The 23,008-nt window shown below is 38.2% G+C and overlaps 1 protein-coding gene across 17 annotated transcripts in view; it reads right to left on the bottom strand.

The window, feature by feature from the left end:
• Nucleotides 1-23,008, bottom strand: part of LOC103237988 (protein AF-10) — a 212,535-nt gene that overhangs the window by 39,067 nt on the left and 150,460 nt on the right. For 13 of the 17 annotated variants that reach the window (XM_073018774.1, XM_008002463.3, XM_073018776.1 and 10 more), the window contains one exon: nt 19,662-19,709. The exons of the other annotated variants lie outside the window; for them this stretch is intronic. In XM_073018774.1, the coding sequence (XP_072874875.1) occupies nt 19,662-19,709 (48 nt within the window). The remainder of the gene's footprint in view (nt 1-19,661; nt 19,710-23,008) is intronic. 17 annotated transcript variants of the gene reach the window in all.

Raw genomic sequence — 23,008 nt, 5'->3', positions numbered from 1 at the left:
ACAGAGCGAGACTCCATCTCAAAAAAAAAAAAAAAAAAAAGTCCAAATCCTGCTCCCTCATGCAAATAACCTCACACAACCTCATATACTTCATCTATAAAGTGAAGGTGGTACCAACGATTTCATAGGGCTGGGGAAAGGATGAGCTTACATATGCGAAGCATACACTAATATTGTCCTCAGGCCCCTGATGGTATGTGCAGGCATCAGTCATGGTAGACGTCTACCACATAGTAAACATTTGACAGTGTCCATTATTATTATGAATTCATTATTAAGAATTAAATAGGATTGAGAGAGGGATTTCAAGATGGCTGACTAGAGGCATTTTGTACTTGTCTCCTCCACTAAGAATGAAAATAGTAGGTAATCACAATTTGAACACATTGTCCAAGAGAAAACACTGGAATTCAACAGAAAACTAATAAGACAAGGAAGGAAAGGGAAGCAAGGCAGCCTGCTTGGCCAGGAACCAAGAGAGGCTCCCTAATGCAGGAAAAGGACAGGTTAGAGACCCTCAGCTGTCAATGTTCCCACATGGACTTCTGCAATCCTAGCCATGGGAGAGCCCCTAGATCCTTGCAGGCTCTGAAATAAACATAGGGAGCTGCGAGGAGATTGTGTTGACAGCACAGCCACAGGAAAGATGCTTGTGCTGTATCCCATACATGTTCTAAGACCTAAGCAGCAACAGCAAGGCACCAACTTAAGAGTCTTCTCCCCAACAGACTACGCACTGTCCTAGCGCCCAGCAGTGCTAGGACTGAGGCCAAGAGATACACCAGCTGCTGCTCCCAGGGAGGAGGCATGAAGGAGCGAAGCGTGAGCTATTGCATACATGGCTGAGATGTGGGGTACCACTGCTAGGGCTGATGCGTGAGTGTTCCCCATCTGCTGGCCTATGCTTGCCTCCACTAACACGGCCCTGGGCTCTCCAGCACAGGGCAACAGTGTGACCAATGCTGTCCGCACTACCTGAACGCCCCACCCTCAGCCCATGCCAAGTCTGGAGCACACAGGTCCGGAGTACAGGGGACTGCCCAGCGCAATCCAACATCATTAGCACCTGAACACTTGTCCTGGGGATCTGAGGTTAGGCCTACCCACACCCTGCTGCTACTGCCACAGCTGGCACCTATCTGCATGTACCATCTGCAGGCCTGGAGACTGGCCTGCCCGGCCCATTGTAGCCACCGCCAATACAAGCACACTCTTCCTGGGATCCAGAAGGTTGTCCCATCACTGCCACTGTCCACGAGCACCACACTGGCTGGCCAAAGACCCGAGAACCGTCCAACCTACAGAGCCAACTGCTACCGCTACTGGCATCTGAGGAAGTATGGGTCTCCACCTAGAAGCACAAGAATCAGCCTACCTGGATCCACTAACACCAGTACCAGCATATGCCACCCTGGGCCCAAGGTCAGGCATGCTTGGTCCACCAATGTGGTGCAAAGGCTGGTCTACTTGGCATCCTAGTCCCCAGCAAAACTTCACCACTGCCTCCACTAATAATTGCACCCTAAACCACTGAGAAAAATCATAGACACTGCTGATACTTTTTAAGCCAAATAAATCATCCAGAGATTACATGACTGCACAGATTCAGAATCAAAACTACAGTGCCTACCCAAGCAACACCATAGATATATCTTCAAGAAAACGTTCTCCCTTATGAAAGCAAATTTTAAAAAACTGGCAGAAGCTATTATCACATCAAATGCACAGATATCAACATACACAGGAAATATTAAAAAGCCAAAAAAAAAAAAAGAGAGAGAGAGAGAGAGACACCTCCAAAGGATACACAATAATTCCATACCAATAGATAACATTAAAAACAGTTTTTAAAAATATTGGAAAAATAATTCAAAATTTTAATACTAAAGAAGCTGTGTGAGATACAAAATAATTCTGAAAATACAAAGAAATAAGAATGGTTATTCAAGACATGAATACTAAATTAACCAAAGAGAGAGAGAGATATATATATAGAGAGAGAGATATCGAGAGAAAGAGAGAGAGAGAGAATTTAAAAAGAACAAAACAGAGGCTGGGTGCGGTGGCCCACGCCTGTAATCCCAGCACTTTGAGAGGCCAAGGCAGGCAGATCACTTGAGTACAGGACTGCAACACCAGTCGGGCCAACATGGCAAAACCTCATCTCTACAAAAACACAAAAATCAGCCAGGTGTGGTGGTACATGCCTGTAATCACAACTACTTAGGAGGCTGAAGCAGGAGAATCGCTTGAACCTAGGAGGCAGAGGCTGCAGTGAGTTGAGGTCACTTTAGCCTGGGCAACAGAGCAACACTCCAACAAAAAAAAAAAAATCAACTGAAATCCAAAATGTATTCAGAAGTTTCAACAATAGACTAGATCAAGCAGAAGAAAAAAATTCATAACTTCAAGCCAGTCTTCTGAAATAACCCAGTCAAAATATAGTGACCAAATATTCCAATAATATGGAAAACCAATTCATCAAAATACTAGATTAAAACTTCCCAGGTCTGGGCTGGGCATGATGGCTCACGCCTGTAATCCCAGCACTTTGGGAGGCCGAGGCAGGTGGATCACGAGGTCAGAAGTTCAAGATCAGCCTGATCAACATGTGAAACCCTGTCTCTACTAAAAATACAAAAATTAGCTTGGTGTGGTGGCATGTTCCTGTAATCTCAGCTACCTGGGAGGCTGAGGCAGGAGAATTGCTTGAACCCGGGAGACTAAGGTTGCAGTGAGTGGAGATCATGCCACTGCACTCCAGCCTGGACGACAGAGAGAGACTCTGTCTCAAAAAAAAAAAAAAAAAAAAAAAACTTCCCAGGTCTGGCAAGAGATATAGACATCCAGATATAGGAGGTTCTAAGATCCCTAAAAACAATGCATAAATTTAGGTCTTCTCTACAGCACATTCTACTCAGGTTGTCTAAAGACAAAGACAAAGAATTCTAAAAACAAGAGAAAGGGATCCAGTCACCCATAAAAGAACCCCCCATCAGACTAACAGATGTCTCAGCAGAAATCTTACAGTCAACAGAGAAGGGGATGATATATTCAAAAGTGCTGGAAAAAAAAAGAAAAAAAAAAATCTTTCAGTCAAGGATATTATATCCAACAAAATTACCCTTCATAAATGAAGGAGAAATAAAGTCCTCCAGACAAGCAAAAGTTGAGGAAATTCATCACCATTAGACCACCCTACACGAAATGCTCAAGGGAGTTCTAAACCTGGAAGCAAAAGGATGACATTTGCCACCATGAAAACATAAAAAAGTACAAAATTCGCTGGAGCAAAGCAAAAACACAAAGAAAGAAGAAAAGGACTCATACCACCCCTACAGAAAACCACAATGACAAAAAGAAAGGAAAAGAGTATACAAAACCACAAAAAAACAATTAACAATAGGACAAAAACAAAACCTCACATATCAATAATAACCTTAAATGTAATGGATTCAATTCTCTACTTACAAGATATCAACTGGGTGAATGAATTAAAAAAAGATCCAACTACTTACTGTCCACAAGAAACACACTTCACCTGTAAGGATGTATACAGATGGAAAGTAAAGGTATGAAAAAAGATATTTTATGCAAAGGGAAACCAAAGGAAGTAAGCAGGAGTAGCTATACTTACATCAGATAAAAGAGATTTTAAGAAAAAAAAAAAAAAAACTGTAAAAAAGATTAGGTCATGATATAATGACAAAGGGATAAATCCAGCAAGAGGATATAACAATTCTAAATATACATGCACTAAACTGGAAAATTCAGATTCAGAAAGCAAGTACTACTAAACCTAAAGAGAGGGATAAAAATAGTGAGAGACTTCAACATTCCACTGTCAACATTAGACAGATCACTGGCACAGAAAATCAAAAAACAAACACTGGACTCCAACTAGACTTTAGACCAAATGGACCTAACAGACATTTACAAAACATTTTATCCAATAACTGCTCTCATCAGCACATGGAACATTCTCCAGGACAGACTATATGTCAGGATACAAAACAAATCTTTAAAAAATCAAAATCGTATCAAGTATCTTCTCAATTTACAATGGAATAAAATTAAAAATCAACACAAAGAGGAACTTAGGGAACTACACAAATACATAAAAATTAAATAACATGGCCAGGCACGGTGGCTCACATCTGTAATCCCAGCATTTTGGGGGACTGAGGTGGGCGGATCACGAGGTCAAGAGACCAAGACCATCCTGGCCAACGTGGTGAAACCCCGTCTCTACTAAAAATACAAAAATTAGCTGGGCGTGGTGGTGGGCACCTGTAGTCCCAGCTACTCGGGAGGCTGAGGCAGGAGAATCACCTGAACCCAGGAGGTGGAGGCTGCCGTGAGCCGAGATCATGCCACTGCACTACATCCTGGCAACAGAGTGAGACTCTGTTTTAAAAAAAAAAAAAAAGAAAGAAACAAGAGAGGAGGGGAGGGGAGGGGAAAGGAGGGGAGGGGAGAGGGAGGGGAGGGGAAAGGAGGGGAGGGGAGAGGGAGGGGAGGGGAAAGGAGGGGAGGGGAGAGGGAGGGGAGAGGGAGGGGAGGGGAGAGGGAGGGGAAAGGAGGGGAAGGGAGAGGGAGGGGAAAGGAGGGGAGGGGAGAGAGAGGGGAGGGGAGAGGGAGGGGAGAGGGAGGGGAGAGGGAGGGGAGGGGAGGGGAGGGGAGGGGAGAGAGAAGAGAAGAGAAGAGAAATGAAGTTAAATAACATGACCAGATGCAGTGGCTCATGCCTGCAACCCCAGCACTTTGGGAGGCTGAGGTTGGTGGAATTCCTGAGCTCAGGAGTTTGAGACCAGCCTGGCTAACATGCTGAAACCCATCTCTACTAAAAATACAAAAAATTAGCCAGGCATGGTGGTACATGCCTATAGTCCCAGCTACTCAGGAGGCTGAGGCAGGAGAATTGCTGGAACCCAGGAGGCAGAGGTTGCAGTGAGAAGAGATCGCATTACCGCACTCCAGTCTGGGTGACAGAGCAAGATGGATCTTAAATATACATATATTTTTTAAAATAACACAATCCACCATTGCGCCAATGAAGAAATTAAGATGAAAATTTAAAAATTTCTTGAAACAAATGAAAATGGAAACAGCAAAAACAGCACTAAAAAGTTTATAGCAGTAAACATCTACATCAAAAAAGTAGAAAGACTGCAAATAAACAATCTAATGATGCACCTCAAGGACTAGAAAAGCAAGAACAAATCAAACCCAAAATTAGCAGAAGAAAAGATATAATGAAGATTAGACAAAAACAGAGACCCCCCCTCTATCCCCCCCAAAAAAATCAATGAATTGAAAAATTGGTTCTTCAAAAAGGTAAACAAAACTGATAAACTGCTAGCTAGAGCAGGCAAAAAAAAAAAAAAAAAGATAAGAACCAAATCAGCAAAATCAAAATTGAAAAAGGAGCATTACAACTGATACCACAGAAATACAAAAGACAGCAGAGAATATTACGAATGCTAACAAATGGGAAAATCTAGAGAAAATGGGTGAATTCCAAAAAACATACAACCTACCAAGACTGAATCAGGAAGAAACAGAAAGCCTGAACAGACCAACAATGAGTAATCAGACTGAATCAGTAATAAAATGTCTCCCAACCAAAAAAAAGCCTAGGACTGGATAGATTCAATGCTGAATACTAACAAATGTATAAAAAGGAACTAATACCAATCCTCCTCAAACTATTCCAAAAATTCAAGAGAAGGGAATTCTCCTTAACTCATTCTACAAGGCCCTGACCAGACAAGGATACAACAACAACAAAAAAGGAAACTACAGGCCAATATCCCTAATAAACATAGATGCAAAAATCCCCAACAAAATGCTGGCAAACCAAATTCAACAAAACATCAAAAGGTAATACACTGATCAAGTGGGATTTACACTTGGAATGCAAGGATGGTTTAACGTAATAGACATCACATCAATAGAATGAAGGACAAAATCCATAGGATCATCTCATAGATGCAGAAAAAGCATTTGATAAAATTCAACATCGCTTCATATTAAAAACTCTGAAACTAGGCACAGAACGACCATTCTGCAAAATAATAAAGGCCATATATGACAAACTCACAGCTAACATTATACTGAACAGGGAAAAGCTAAAAGCTTTTCCTCTAAGACCCAAAACAAAACAAGAATGCCCACCTTCACAACTCTTATTCAACATAATATTGACAATTCTAACCAGAGCAATCTGCCATCAGAAATAACAGGCATTCAAGTTGACTTCCATATGGAAGTAAAATTCGCTACTTTGCAAATTACATGATCTTACATGCAGAAAACCTAAATACTCCACCAAAAGACTATAAGAACTGATAAATTCAGTAAATTTGGAGGATACAAAATTAACATACAAAAACCAGTATTGTTTCTATACACCAATAATGAAATAGCCAAAAAAGAAATCAAGGCAGCAGTCCTGTTTACAATAGCGTTTTAAAAACAACAACAACAACAACAAAAAACCACAAACACATTTAACCAAGTAGGTTAAAGATATCTACAAGGAAAATTACAAAACACTGACGAAAGAAATTGAAAAGAACACAAACAAATTTAAAGACATCCCATGCTCATGAATTGGAAGAATCAGTATCATTATAATGACCACACTGCCAAAAGCAATCTACAGATGCAATGCAGTCCTTATCAAAATAACATTTTTCATAGAAATAGAAAAAACAATTCTAACATTTGTATGGAGCCAAGAAACAGTCAGAATAGCTGAAGTAATCCTGAGCAAAAGAACAAAGCTGGAGTCATCATGCTACCTCACTTCAAAATATATTACAAAGCTACAGTAACCAAAATAGCATGGTATTGGTATAAAAACAGATACCAATGAAACAGAATAGAGAATCCAGTAAATAAACTTTTTTACAGCCAATTGATTTTTGACAAAGGCACCAAGTACATACACCAGGGAAAGGATATCCTCTTCCAAAAATGGTGCTGGGAAAATTGGATATCTGTAGGCAAAAGAATAGAACTGTACCCCATTTCTCACCATACAGAAAAGTCAACCTAAGACGGATTACAGACTTAAACATAAGACCTGAAAGTATAAAGTTACTTGAAGAAAACACAGGGAAAACACTTCATGACACTGGTCTAGGCAAAGATTTTATGGCTAAAACATCAAAATCACAAATAGACAAAATCGGACTACATTAAACTAAAAACCTTCTGCACAGCAAAAGACATAATCAACAGAGGGAGACTAACTGTTGAATAGGATTATCTGCAAAGTATTCACCTGACAACAGACTAACATCCAGAATACACAAGGAACTCAAACAACTCAACAATTAAAAAAAAAAAAAAAGATACCATTAACAAGTGGGCAATGGACATAAATAGACATTTCTCAAAAGATGACATACAAATGCTGGGCATGGTGGCTCACGCCTGTAATCCCAGCACTTTGGGAGGCCAAGGCGGGTGGATCACCTGAGGTCAGGAGTTCGAGACCAGCCTGGCCAACATGGCAAAACCCTGTATCTACTGAAAATACAAAAATTAGCTGGGCATGGTGGCACGTGTCTGTAATCCCAGCTACTAGGGGGGCTGAGGCAGGAGGATTGCTGAACCTGGGAAGCGGAGGTTGCAGTGAGCCAAGATTGTGCCACTGCACTCCAATCTTGGCAGAAAAGCAAGACTCCATCTTGGGGGAAAAAAAAAAAAAAAGGAAAATACATACATGAAAAAATGCTCAACATCACTAATCATCAGGGGAATGCAAATCAAAACCACAATGAATGAGATATCCTATTACTCCAGTTAGAATGGCTATGATTAGAAAGACAAAAATGATAGATGTTGCTGAGGATGTGGAGAAAAATAAACTCTTCTTATACACTGTGGGTAGGAATGTAAAATTAGTACAACCACTATATAAAATAGTACGTATATTTATCTAAAAAACTAAAAATATAACTTCCACACGATCTAGCAATCCCAGTATCAGGTATTAAAACCAAAGTAAAAGAAATGAGCGTATCAAAGGGTTACCTGCACTCACATGTGTATCACAGCATTATTCACAAAAGCAAAGATATGGAATCAACCTCAGTGTATTTCAATGGACAAACAGATAAATTAAGTATGGTATATATACACAATGGAATACTATTTGGCCATAAGAAAGAATGAAATCATTTCCAACAATATGGATGCAACTGGAGATCATTATGTTAAGTGAAATAAGCCAGGCACAGAAAGACAAATACCACATGTGCTCAATTCATATGTAAGACCTGAAAAACATGGAGACAAAGAATAGAATAACAGATATCAGAGCCTGGGAAGAGTGTGAGGGTAGGAGGGAGAAATGAAGAGAGGTTGTTGAATGGGTACAAACAGTTAGATAGAATAAATAAGTTTTAATGTTCGACAGAAGGCTAGAGTGACTATTGTTAGCAACAATACATTGAATATTTCAATGAAGCTAGAAGAGAAGATTTGAAATGTTGCCAACACACAGAAATGATAAACATTCAAGGTGATGGATACCCCACAGACCCTGACTTGGTCAGTATACATTCTATGCGTGTAACAAACACTCAAATGTCCCCCATAAATAGGTAAATTATTACACAGCGATAAAGAAAATGTAAATAAGCAAGTATCTTTAAAATAAACAGAATAATATATACAATAACTAAACACTTCTGCTGTTAATTAGTCTTCCCTTTTCCTTTGGCAACTAATGAATAAATACAACAGTCTTTATCTTTGGTTTTCCCTTTCTAGACTGTAGAGTATATCACCATAGAGATAATCCATTCATTACTTAGAAATGGTAAAATACTATTTAAGTTAGACCTTTCTTTCCTGAGACTCTCAGCAATCTCAGTGGAATACTGGTGTTCCTAAATCTCTCTAGGCAAGCGTTAACTATTTCATGGGCTGCTCTATTTTTGCTTTATTTAAAGATGGACATTTTTATTCATTATGTATTGCTTCTTTTGACATGATCTATAAAATTGAACACAATCATTTTTAAAATTTGAAATGCATGCAAAAGTAGGAAAAAATCATCAACAAACTTTTCTTTTGTTTTTGTTTGTTTTCAGATGGAGTCTTGCTCTTGTTGCCCAGGCTACAGTAAAATGGCACAATCTCGGCTCACTCCAACCTCCGCCTCCCAGGTTCAAGCGATTCTCCTGCCTCAGCCTCCCGAGTAGCTGGGATTACAGGGGCCTTCCACCATGCCTGGCTAATTTTTGTATTTTTAGTAGAGATAGGTTTCGCCATGTTGGCTAGGCTGGTCTCAAACTCCTGACCTTAGGTGATCTGCCCGCCTCAGCCTCTCAAAGTCCTGGGATTACAGGCATGAGCCACCATGCCCGACCTATTTCTGTCTTTTAATTCTCTAAATTAACTATACACACCTAATAAATTCTCTCTCTTTTTTTCCTTAAATTGGACAGAATTCCCTTCTGTGGATTAGGTAACAATTGACTCTAATTAATGGTATAATAAGTAAAGAAATAAGATCCTCAAAGATGAAACCACGAAGTCAACTCGTGTAGAGTCTCGCAGGCTATAAAGGACTTTTAAATTTGAACCTAACAGAAAGCCATTCTGGAAAACCAGAAGAGTGGCATGATTAGAATTACGGTTTTATAAGATCACTTTGGCTATAGTGTGGATGACGCCCTGAAAGACAACAGAGTGGAGTCAGGGAGATGACTTAAGTAGCTATTGTAATATTGTAGACAAAATATTTTAAGTACCAAATTCTGGCCAGAATTATGGAATGAGAAAAGCAGCAGCTCAGGGAATTTTGATACTAAATTTGGATACAGGGAAGCCACCAGAAAACCAAAAAGAAATTGTGGAAGAGATGGACACTCATGCTAAGCATAATGTTACAAAAGCAAAAAAATTTAAAATAACATTAAAATAGAAGGTGTTTCCAAAAGAAGTTCTTAGGCAAAGACAAATCTGCATAAAGGTCATCTAAGATGAAGACTAAAAATACCCACTGACTTGTCAATGTGAGAGCCATTCCTGACCTGACTGGAGTGGTAGTTGTAGAGGTCACTAAAAAGTGATTGAAAAAAATCAATCAATAGGAGAATTTCTGTTTCTAGCAATAACGCAGACCAGACAACCTAACACCCTTCCTAATTAAAATTACCTAAAAATGAGGGTACATGTTCTCAGGATCTCCTGAGGGCTGTGTCATAGGGAAAACAATATTACCTAAAAACGAATACCCGAGTCCACTAGAAAAGGGAATATCTAGGGGTCAAGAATAAAAAAGGAAACTTGAAGACTTAAAATTCAAAAAATAAATAAATAAATACTCAAAAAAATAAATACTCAAAAAATAAACAATAAAACTTAAAGGTCAAACAGACTGCCTTAGCAGAGTCAGCCTGTCTCAATAATGTACGAACTTTGGTTTTAATGCCCAAAAGGAAAAGAGATGAGATCTCGGGCCTCTAATGGATGGATGGAAGGATGAAACTGAGATCCTGTTTATATGGCTGAGACTGTCAAAAGCTACACTTTCAGTGGAAGGGTAGACCACTCTTAAAAAAAACAAAAAACAAAAAAACCCACACACAAAAATCACCCAAAAACCACATCAGAGGGAGAAAATAATAACTTGTCCAATTTGGTCTATGCTCTGGATAAGTGGCAAAAAGTATGCCATATGAATTTATAGCCACATAGTCTGTGTTCAAGTAGACTTTGGTTTGATAAATCCCAACATTAAATTAATATAAGAAGGGGCAGGGTGGTGAAGCAAACACAAACTTGACTGAAGGAATATGTCCTCAACCTGGGATAAAACGTAAGTTCACAATCCAAAATAAGGAAACATGGAAGCAACCAATCTCCATGAAGACAAATTAGCAGATACGAACACTTAGACTGCCCTCTAAGAAACTTCGAAAATAGAAATGGCAAATAAAGATTATAAGATAAATATTTTAAATAATTAAGAACCTAAGAGGATGCATTTTTTAAATGTGAGAAAAGAATACTCTGTATAAAAAAGAGGAACAAAGAATATCTTGCAGTGGTAGGCAGAATTCTAAAGACAGGTTGGTGTTTCCTGTCCCCTAGTTACTCAATGAAATGCTAATCTAGGTACTGCTATGCAGACTGAATTAAGAATATTGGTTAGCTGACTTTGAAACAAATTATCCTGGGCTATCTAGAAGCATCCAATGTAATCACATGAGCCTTTGAAAGCAGAAGAGGAGCTGGGTGCAGTGGCTCACTTGAGGTCAGGAGTTCGAGACCAGCCTGGCCAACAGGGCGAAACGCCTGTGATGGCACACGCCTGTAATCCCAGCTACTCGGGAGGCTGAAGCACAAGAATCGCTTGAACCCACAAGGCAGAGGTTGCAGTGAGCCAAGATCGGGCCACTGCACTCCAGCCTTGGGCGACAGAGGAAGACTCTGTCTAAAAAAAAAAAAAAAAAGAAAAGAGAGAGAGAGAGAAGGTAGAAAGTCAGTGAAAGATGTGGCAGAAGAGAAAGTGAGAGATGTGGCAGAAGTGGAAGTCAGACAGATTCTAAGTGTGAGAAGGATTCAACTCAACTGCTGGCTTGAAGACGTAGGGACATGTGCAAGGTCTTTATAAAAGCCTCTAAGAGCTAAGGGTTTCTTCCGAAGCCTCCTGATAAAGGCCCAGCAGGCCAGCACCTGGATTTCAGCCTTGCAAGACACTAAGCAGAGAACCCAGCCAACCCAAACTTCTACTGGTAAAATATGATAAATGAAAGCTAACAAATGTGTGTGGTTTTAAGCTGCTAACTTTCTGATAATTTGTTATGTCAGCAGTGGAAAACTAATGCACTTACAGTGTCAGAAAGTAAGGAAGCAGTCAAAGAATAGCAGGGATATGTCAAAAGAACAGAGAGCCAGCTCAAGGGGGCTCCCACTGGCTAACCTGAACAATTTTGAGCACTACAATAAATCATGAATAATAAATTATAGCCCGTAGGAATCCTTAAACACATACTGATATAAACTGAAAATCTGATGAGGAATAGAATATTACATATAGTGTCACAATTTATTCCACAAAATAATTACTAATTGTAAAGGGGGAAAGAAAACCTTTACAAAAAAAGATCATTTCTATAAAATTAATGCCCCCCAAAACATAATCTGAATTTAGTAATAAAAAATGAAATCCAAAACAACTACCCCGTGATCTCCAAAAACATTGACAACTATCAAAACTTGAATGGCATTTGAAAACCAGATGGTAATAATATAGCAGTGTTAATTTTCTGTTCTTAACAGCTATACTGTGATATTGTAGGAGAATGTCCTTGTTTGTAAGAAATACATAAGTGTTCAGTGCTGATGGGATACTGTGCACAACTTACTCTCAAATGGCTCAGAAAAATAAAGTTCTCTCTACTACACTTGCAATTTTTCCATGAGTTTGAGATTGCTTCAAAATAAAAATATTTTCAGATGTGGGAAAAAAACTACATAGTTCTTTTTTAAAAAAGAAAGAAACAGAAAACTAAACTCGGTTCATTTTAAAAGAGACTTCAAAGAATTCAAATTTGAAAACAACATGTTCACTAAAATTCTTCACTCAATACTCTAATAAAACAATAAATTAAACAGAGCTGAAGAGATGATTAGTGAACAAAAACAAAAACCTAAACAAATTATTCAGATATAAAAGAGAGATTTAAAAAATGGAAATTACAAAAACTTAAAGAACATTAAGGGCAGTATTCAAATCCAAATATGCCTAACAAAACTTCTGGAAGAAAGAACGGAGAAAATGGTAAGATGCTGTATTTTGAAATATAATGGCTAAGACTGCATAGGGAATCAGTGAAACACATGAATTCTCTCAATCAGGAAGCACAATAAGTCCAAGGAAGACTTAAGTCACACATAGACATATCACAAAAATAAAACAAATGATCTTAAACGAGTGTGTGCTGGTAGAACAGTTTCAGGGGTAGGTGCACAAACAGGAATAAGTTAAAGTAAATTGGTTTTTGTTTTTTTTTTTGGGGGGGGTTGTTTTCAAGAGGAAAGATACTAAGAGCATGATTAATGAAAACATAAGAGATGGTGAAAAAAAGAGGGTGAGGAAACAAAAATGACAAGGTTTTTTTTTCCCCCCTGGGAAAGACATCTAATATCTTGAGTACAGGGAAAGTGAAGGAAGAGTATGAGGAGTTAAAATATATATATATTAAACAGTCATAGCAAAAAGTAAGTTTCCAGGCCGGGCACGGTGGCTCATGCCTGTAATCCCAGCATTAATTTTATAGAAATGATCCTTGCAGTGCATATCATCAATGACACATAATCAGGCTTTCCCAATGTAAAGGTTTTCTTTCCCCCTTTACAATTAGTAATTATTTTGTGGAATAAATTGTGACACTATATGTAATATTCTATTCCTCATCAGATTTTCAGTTTATATCAGTATGTGTTTAAGGATTCCTACGGGCTATAATTTACTATTCATGATTTATTGTAGTGCTCAAAATTGTTCAGGTTAGCCAGTGGGAGCCCCCTTGAGCTGGCTCTCTGTTCTTTTGACATATCCCTGCTATTCTTTGACTGCTTCCTTACTTTCTGACACTGTAAGTGCATTAGTTTTCCACTGCTGACATAACAAATTATCAGAAAGTTAGCAGCTTAAAACCACACACTATAGAAAAAACTATAGTAGGCACACAACCTAATTATGACTTGTAGATGATGATTTCTAGATACTCTCCTACTAGAAATGAATGTTTAAAAGTCCTAAGAAGACTACTTTATTTATATATGTACTCATGTTCACCTTATTCCATATACTGTACATGGCTATTGACAATCTGGGAATTTAAAGGTGCAGCCCTCAAGAAGCTGTTAAATAACTAAAAACAGAAACAATTGGGCTTTATGGTTGGACAAGGAAAACACTCAGAAAATTTCCAATTTAAAATTTCGTATCAGTAGGAAAATATTAAAAAATAATTTTCTGGACCGGACACAGTGGCTTACGCCTGTAATCCCAGCCCTTTGGGAGGCCGAGACGGGCGGATCACAAGGTCAGGAGATCGAGACCACCCTGGCTAACACAGTGAAACCCCGTCTCTACTAAAAATACAAAAAATTAGCCAGGCATGGTGGCGGGCGCCTGTAGTCCCAGCTACTCAGGAGGCAGGAGAATGGCGTGGACCTGAGAGGCAGAGCCTGCAGTGAGCCGAGATCACGCCACTACACTCCAGCCTGGACGACAGAGCGAGACTGTGTCTCAAAAAAAAAAAAAAAAAAAAAAAAAAAAAAAAAAACACCCCTAAGTTTCCTAGAGAAGTATATTGACATTGCAAAGCAATTTAAATGTCAGCTGCGACTGTTATGAATCAATGAATGACAGGAATTTTTATATAGTGTGATCTTTTTCTCTATAAACAGTAAGCTCGAATAAAGTATAAAAATATGAGTCACCAGGTTAATGAAGGAGAGTACTTCAACTAAGAGATGAGGCACACCTAAATGAGTACAATCATAAGCCTAAGCAAGAAGCATCATGAAACATATATACTACACAGTGATTTTTTTTTTCTGTTTCTTTAAAAAGATTAAAAGAAAGATTTAGTGGGGGAAAAAGTATCAAGTAAAATAAAGAATTTTTTTTTTTTTTTTTTTTGAGACGGAGTCTCGCTCTGTCACCCAGGCTGGAGTACAGTGGCCGGATCTCAGCTCACTGCAAGCTCCACCTCCCGGGTTTATGCCATTCTCCTGCCTCAGCCTCCCGAGTAGCTGGGACTACAGGCGCCTGCCACCTTACCTGGCTAATTTTTTGTATTTTTTAGTAGAGACGGGTTTTCACCGTGTTAGCCAGGATGGTCTCGATCTCTTGACCTCGTGATCCACCCATCTCGGCCTCCCAAAGTGCTGGGATTACAGGCTTGAGCCACTGCGCCTGGCCGAAGAACATAATCTTATCAGATATGGTGGTTATCAACATCGTTTGCCATTCTTCATGAATATTTTTGTTTTAAATAAAAACAAAAAAGAACGGCCATATTCAGTTTTAGAAAACCGAGACAAGACAACACAATACTCTTGAACTATTGATTTTAATACAACCACTATGGCCAGGTGTGGCAGCTCATGCCTGTAATCCCAGCACTTTGGGAGGCCGAGGCAGGAGGATCACTTGAGCTTAGCAGTTGGAGACCAGCCTGGACAACTTAGTAAAATCTCATCTCTACTAAAAAGGAAAAAAAAAAAAATTGCTGAGTGTAGTGGTGTGCGCCTGTATTCCCAGCTACTCAAGAGGCTGAGGCAGGAGGATTGTTTGAGCCCAAGAAATTGAGACTGCAGTGAGTTATGATGGCACCAATGCACTCCAGCCTGGACTCAGCAAGACTCTGTCTCAAAAATAATAGAAAGATGTGGCAGAATAGGTCAGGCACGGTGGTTCATGCCTGTAATCCCAGCAACTTGGGAGGCTGAGGTAGGGGATTCACGTGAGGCCAGGGATTTGAAACCAGTCTGGGCAACAAAGCAAGACACTGATTAAAAAAAAATAATAATAATATAACCACTGTGATAATTTTGTCAATCCCCAGTACTTGCAACTTTTTGCTATGATAAATATCTCTGTATGTCTAGTCTTGTCATATTTTGTACATTTCCTTAGAACGGAAGTCACTTCTATTAAAGTCCTTTTCTTTTTTCTTTTTTTTTTTTTGAGACCGAGTCTCGCTCTGTCACCCAGGCTGGAGTGCAGTGGCCGGATCTCAGCTCACTGCAAGCTCCGCCTCCCGAGTTTATGCCATTCTCCTGCCTCAGCCTCCCGAGTAGCTGGGACTACAGACGCCCGCCACCTCGCCCGGCTAGTTTTTTGTATTTTTTAGTAGAGACGGGGTTTCATCGTGTTAGCCAGGATGGTCTCAATCTCCCGACCTTGTGATCCGCCCATCTCGGCCTCCCAAAGTGCTGGGATTACATGCTTGAGCCACCATGCCCGGCTTTTTATTTTTCTGAGACAGGGTCTCATCTGTCACCCAGTCTAGAGTGCAGTAGCATGATCTCAGGTCACTACAGCCTCCGCCTCCCAAGTTCAAGCAATTCTCATGCCTCAGTCTCCCAAGTACCTGGGATTACAGACGTGCACCATCCCACCTGGCTCTTTTTTTTCTTTTTGTAGATATGAGGTTTCACCATGATGACCAGGACGATCTTTTAACTCCTGACCTCAAGTGATCTGCCTGCCTCAGCCTCCCAAAGTGCTGGGATTATAGGCATGAGCCACCGTGCCCAGTCTATTAAGTCCTTGGCACCACAGTCTTGGTACTTTCCTTCTTTCAAGGAAATTTTCTTCATCTGATTTACCCATTTATTATTCTGTTTCTTGGCTGTAACCATTGCGTTATTACCCCTTTACTGTGTTCTTTGCTTTGACTATTATAAAATATAGCTGAATATATAAAATTTCTCTTTTAAAATTTTGTTTCAAATTACTACTATCTTCCCTCAATCTTATGTTTATTATGCTGATTTTTTTTCTCTCTATAGTTCTATAAAGGACCTAATCTGGGTGGAAAATCAGATTTTATATTATTGGCAACATGAAATAAAGTTTTTTGGTTTCCTAAGCCAAAGCTATAAGCTTTCAATACACCTTTGAAATAAAAATATTAGTTGCTACTAATGCATGCATGATGGAAAAAAGTATGAGAAGAAAAATTCCAAATACCTAGCTGTTATTATATAAATATGCTATTCTGGTAGGAATGGACACATACATATATCCAGAGATATATATCCATATATATATCAAGAGATCCTGAAATAAAATGACCCTCTGAGTGTGAAACAAGTATATCAGCCATCTACAGAAACAGCGCACCGAGGACATGGTCTACAACTCCAGGTTTAATGAAGGTGATTGGGACATAGTTTCTACAAATGCAGGACCAGAGTTAATGTGAAAGGAAGCTGCAAAGCAGTCAAATACATTATAAGAGTGAAAAAAAAAAGTATTATCAAGATTATAATATTTAAACATGATCAAACTGCCTTTATTCTGATGTCCGATTCACTAAGCAAGCACTTTCCAATTATAATTTGTTTTCCCAAGAAGATTACCATAAGGAAGAAGACAAGCAACATTTGGCATTCTTGGCAGTTATGTTATTTTTTTTTTTTAAATCATAGATGATTAAATGACATTCTTCCCTACCTTCATTTCTGAGATTCTGGCTTGAGTAAGCCCATTTGATGAACTCTAGGTATACTGACAAAAGTAAAAAGAGGATAGTAGAATAACCTGTGCAAGAAATGATAAGCACCTGAACCAACATTGAAGAAAAGATGAGTTTTGAAAACAATGAAGAAAAATTAAATATAAAAGTCATGTCTAGAAAGCCTCAAATTAGTAAATTAGAAAAAATGTTCAGAAGGCAGCACTTGGTGATTTATGTAATAGTAAGGAACAGGCAGAGAAAATGACACATAGGCAGGCACAAACAGTAACTCCAGGATAGAGGTATTTCAGACAAAAAAATACAAGAGGAGAGGAGAGAGATCACTTCTCAGGCGATATTGAGAATTTAAAATAAAATAACTAGCTGAGATGCATAACCTTTACTCCTATTTAGTCATTAAAGCCCTATTCTGAAGTACACTAAAGAGAAAACGCTTTTGTAAACACATTCAAGTTACTACACATACCTGAAAGAATCAGTTCTTTTGGGGAGAATCTATTTTTAAAATTTATAATAATTTAAAAATTCATTAATTCAAATTACGAAGGTTTTAGAAAACTAATTCGGTTTGGTCGGGGGTTTTCTGACAGTGAATGTTTCCACAGTGATTCCCTGTCTTCCTTCAAACTTAATTTTTCTACATGTTCACTTGATCTCTTCCCATCTGCTCCAGATTCTATGAAATATCACTCCTTGAATCTTAATCTCCTTCCTACTATTAAGATTTCCCTATCTTACAATACACCTGATTCAACCTCTTTCTCTGTCTTCTCTATCCACATTTCTCAGCCTATACCAGTCTCAGAGTTTCAGTTACTACCCCCTAAGTGGCTTTCAATTCTCTTTGGTGCCCAAGCTCTGTGCTAAACATCTCTACTTAAATACTGTGTTAGTAAATGAACACCCGTCCTTTCCAGCTTCTGTCATCACTAGTTCTTCTTGGGTAATACACATCTCATCAGTTTGACTTCCAGGATCCTCATTCAGGCCATCAATAAATTTGGTTAGATTATAACAAAAAACTATTGGGTTACTCTGTTTCAGTGTTAGCTCTTTTCCATCTTTTTACATGCTACCCACCAGTTGAAACTTCCTAAAGTACAGGTTTGATTATCTTTTTTCCAACTCAACACCAACTGCTTTCAATTCCTTGGACTAATAGCTAATGTTGTTATTTTTCATGTCAAATATCAGTATCTTGGAGGTAAAACATGCCAAGAAAAAAAAAATGTGTATATATATGAAAAACACACATATGACATATATTAGTTTACACAGCCTGTGTATTCTCATTCTATGCCATTGCTCATGCTAACTGTATATAGCTCAGACTAAGAATCTAGCTCTGATCCCTATATCTCCAAATAACAAAATTTTACATATTCTTTAAGCATCAGGTCAAATGTTACATTACCTGGATAGCTCATTCCCTCAGCTGAAAGCAATTTTCCCTGGCCTTGAACTCCTCCTGACCATTAAAGAAGTTATAAGTACATCCCTTGAAATTATTACTTATATATTTATTTTAGATTTCTTATAAGTACATCCTTTTATATTTCTTATAAGTACATCCCTTGAAATTACTGCATATATATGTGTAGATATATGTTTTTTTACATTATATATATGTGTGTGTATATATATAAAAGACATATATATATATATATTTCTTTTCCTTTTAGAGTGTATGTTCTCAAGGGGAGGACTCATATGCCACATATTTATCTTTTGCAGTATACTTATTTCCCCAAAGCAACTAACCAGGACCTTACATATAGACATAAAGAAAGAACATAATATATTCTTGTCAAATGATAAAAAACTAAGACAGTCTCAAGAAGGAAAGTGCCATATTGAAGATACAGCCTATAAAATTAGCTTTATCAACATGTTAAAAATGAGGATTTTAGGGGAGGGAAATGAGCAGATGCATACCTCAAGTGGTTAAGAGTAGTAGATTTCATTCTGTAGATCAGAATACACATGTTCTCTCTGAACTGATCCAGAGTATTTGAGATATATGTTAAAGAATCAGAGAATTATCATGATTATAAAACATAAAATATGGTCTCATATTCTTCCTGACCTCAGTGAGAGAAGGGACATGGGTGTAGAAAGTGGTCCTTACAAAATCAGACCTAGGAGCCTAGGCCCTTACAAGTAAAGTTTTAGAAATTCTAAGATCTATCTACCATGACTTAAGCAACATGACAAATCCAAATAAGTACAACGATAAGAACTTATAGTTCATCCCACCTACCATCCAAGGTTAAAGATAATTCCTTTGAGGCATCATTTTTTTAATGAGTACATACTGCTAATATTGCTTTGTATGGGAAGGTTTCCAAGCTACAATAGGATTAATTTAACACTATTATGTTTAGAACCATGCTGGAGTTTGGTACATACCTATGAATTTAAGTTCTTGCTTTGTTAGTGTAGAACTGTCATCTCTGTCTAAAGAAAAGACACACTTTAATTTCAGCTTTTTAATCACCACTTCCTAAAAACAATCATGATAGACAAGTTGAAAAACTGAAGATATTATGATGGGGGCAGGGGTGCAGTGTGGGGGTGGATCATCGGGGTTTAAAATCCCCATGAAACCTATGTAAATTTAAAAAATAGCAGTGCTCCAAATAAAGCGAGTACTAATGGCATTACCATTTAACATAAAAGTAATTATTATACAACTCATTCCCATTTGCACTGCTTCCCTCACTCAGCTGGAACTTTTCAGGTTCCACCCCTCTCGTAGTCTCAATGAAACAGTGTAGATTCATTTTCCATTATAAAAGTTAACTTGGATACCGGAAACTACTTTTTCTCCCCAGTGGTGGACTCACCAGCCAAATGTGAAAACTATTTTTTCTCCCCAGTGGAGGACTCACCAGCCCAATGTGTTTACCCCTTAAGTCTTTGAAGCCTATCTTCAAGGAACCAAGAGCAACAAAGTAGCCTGGATACTTTGAAATGGAAAGTCTTATCTATAGTGTAAGTCTTATACTATCTTATTATCAAGGCTGTATTATATTAGTCAAACTCTTTCCTACACAGGCATAATCACAGCCCTGCCCATAAGACTTCATATCATTTCATCATGTGTTCTGTCTCCCACAAACTCATCATAGCTCCTTACCATTTTTCTGATTCAAGACAGCAATTCTAAGGTCTAGGTTTACTACCCATCAGGTGCCTTTCTTTAGAATTTCATTTCAACCCCGTACAATCAATGGGCTTTGCAGCTCTTTACTATGCCCAAGGCCTAGTTCCCTTCCCCTTTTTTAACCTAATTATCCCTTACCAAGTGATTCAGTTTGCGTGTATTGAAACAAACTTAGTAGCACTTGATATATCCTAGGATGTGACAATTTACTGTATAAGCACAAAGAACACACTAACTCATAAGAAGAAAAAATGTCTGTTGTGATTAAAAGGAAATCAGATTTAGAATGAGTAGATTCTCAATCTCCATACTGCTCACAGCGACAACTCATCCCCCATCAGTAATATCTCATTACACATAGTGAATCTCAAATGATATTGGCTTTGGAACAATTATATGAGTATTACTCATCCCACTTCCATGGAATCCTATCCACTTAATGCTTCCCTGAAATAAAAAAGGGACACATATGAAGGACAAAGATTCAGCTTCTTATAAACTAGTCTGACAAGCCTACGTAGAACCCTGTTCTTGAGGGAGAAGTTCACCTCTAAAATCAACTGGCATTTATATGTATACTCATCATAAAGCACATATATATGAATAATTGGTTAACATTACCTCCTCCAACAAACCCTATTTGTTTAGTGAGCACAGCTGTCTCGAACCAGAAGCATCATAATTAAAGGGAATTTAAAAGCACAATAAATGGGACGTGGAACTCAATTAGCAATATACTGCTGTGAAAACTGACCTAAGTAAGCTCTTTAGTACTTTATTTATTTATTCATTCATTTATTTTTTAGGCAGAGTCTTGTTCTGTCACCTAGCTGGAATGCAGTGGTGCGATCTCACCTCACTGTAACCTCCACCTCCTGGGTTCAAGCGATTCTCCCCGCCTCAGCCTCCCAAGTAGCAGGGATTATAGGCATGTGCCATCACGCCTGGCTAATTTTTGTATTTTTAGCAGACAAGAGGTTTCGTCATGTTGACCAGGCTGGTCTCAAACTCCCAAAGTGCTGGGATTGCAGGCATGAGCCACCATGCACGGCCCCAAGGAAATATTATATATTAACAGTCATAGATATTGAGATTAAAGCATATGTCTTGATTTGTTCTTTCTCAGAGAGGATCTTAGGACTTAAGGTGGTTCTTTTCGGTATGTGAAATAACTTCATAAACTTTTGAAATTGGGTGTTTTCAGGTAAGGAATTAAGGATAATATTGATACAAAGAAAAGTACTTTAGGAAAACACCTTACTAATTTCAAAAACCAATTTAGGTCCACTAGGATAAATTGCATACGATCAGAGAAATTTAGGAAATTAAAAAATGGAAGAAATAATATTAAAATTATTGTCCCAACAGAGGAAAAAGGAAACAGAAACGTTACAAAAGGTATATTATATAAAGTAAAGATATATTTAAAGGTATGCAAATATATATTACGTAAAGGAAATTCCGGAAACTTTTAAGGCAGTTTGGAAAGGGTAAAACATAGTTATTTAAATATCTTAAAGAATACTATATGGAGAATTGAACAGATGCCCATAAAAGAAAGTGCCTTGTATTTCATGTTTGGTTTTGTGGTGGTGCCTTGGAATGACGCAGCCTAAGAGATTTCATGATCTTAATAAATTGTAAGTTTAATTTCTCCATTTCACTTAATAGAAGTATTTTAAATGCTTGTAAAAATGATGAAACAAGTAGTATGTATTAAAAGATTATAGTTTAGTTTTATAGTCCAGTTGAAAACTAGCATATCATCCTCCTAGTTTTCATTGTCATGTCTCAGGGATGATTTTGCTCTAGTGTTTGCCAGGTGCTTTAATAATTTATTTACGAGCTTTTTTTTTTTCCTGACTGGACTATAAACTCATTTAGGATTGAAGTTGGCTTTTATTCATCTTATTTTGTCAGTATTTAGCTAATCATCTAATAGGCTTGCCATAACTGTTGAAAGAATGGAAACAGCTGTTAATTGCTACATTGTCCTAGAATAAGTTCCATATATATTCTTGGGAATATGTTCATTTTCTTTGGGAATTAACTTTGTATTAGACTGTCTTGTCTCTTTCAGTATAGTAACTTGGTTCTTTGCTAAACAGAGTTGTTTCACACATTTGTTTTGGCCTTTCTCACTTTTAATACTATTTTGAAATGCTGGTTTAAAGTAGCCAAAGAGGCTGGGCACGGTGGCTCATGCCTGTAATCCCAGCACTTTGGGAGGCCGAGGTGGATCACTTGCAGATCACTTGCAGCCAGGAGTTTGAGACCAGCCTGGCCAAGATGGTGAAACCCCGTCTCTACTAAAAATACAAAAATTGGCCAGGCGTGGTGGTAGGCACCTGTAATCCCAGCTACTTGGGAGGCTGAGGCAGGAGAATCGCTTGAACCCAGGAGGCGGAGATTGCAGTGAGCTGAGATCGCACCATTGCACTCCAGCCTGGCAACAGAGTGAGACTCTTGTCAATATTTTCTTGGTCATTACACTTGTATTAATTTTTCCAGAATAAGTTTTGTGAAGTAATAAATTTTAGTTTTATAAAGTTCTATTTAAAACATTTTGAAATGCATCAGTTGCCAGAAT

This window comes from Chlorocebus sabaeus, chromosome 9 (genome assembly GCF_047675955.1).
Source record: "Chlorocebus sabaeus isolate Y175 chromosome 9, mChlSab1.0.hap1, whole genome shotgun sequence".
Lineage (NCBI taxonomy): Eukaryota > Metazoa > Chordata > Mammalia > Primates > Cercopithecidae > Chlorocebus > Chlorocebus sabaeus.
This window is presented reverse-complemented; position numbering and strand designations above follow the sequence as displayed.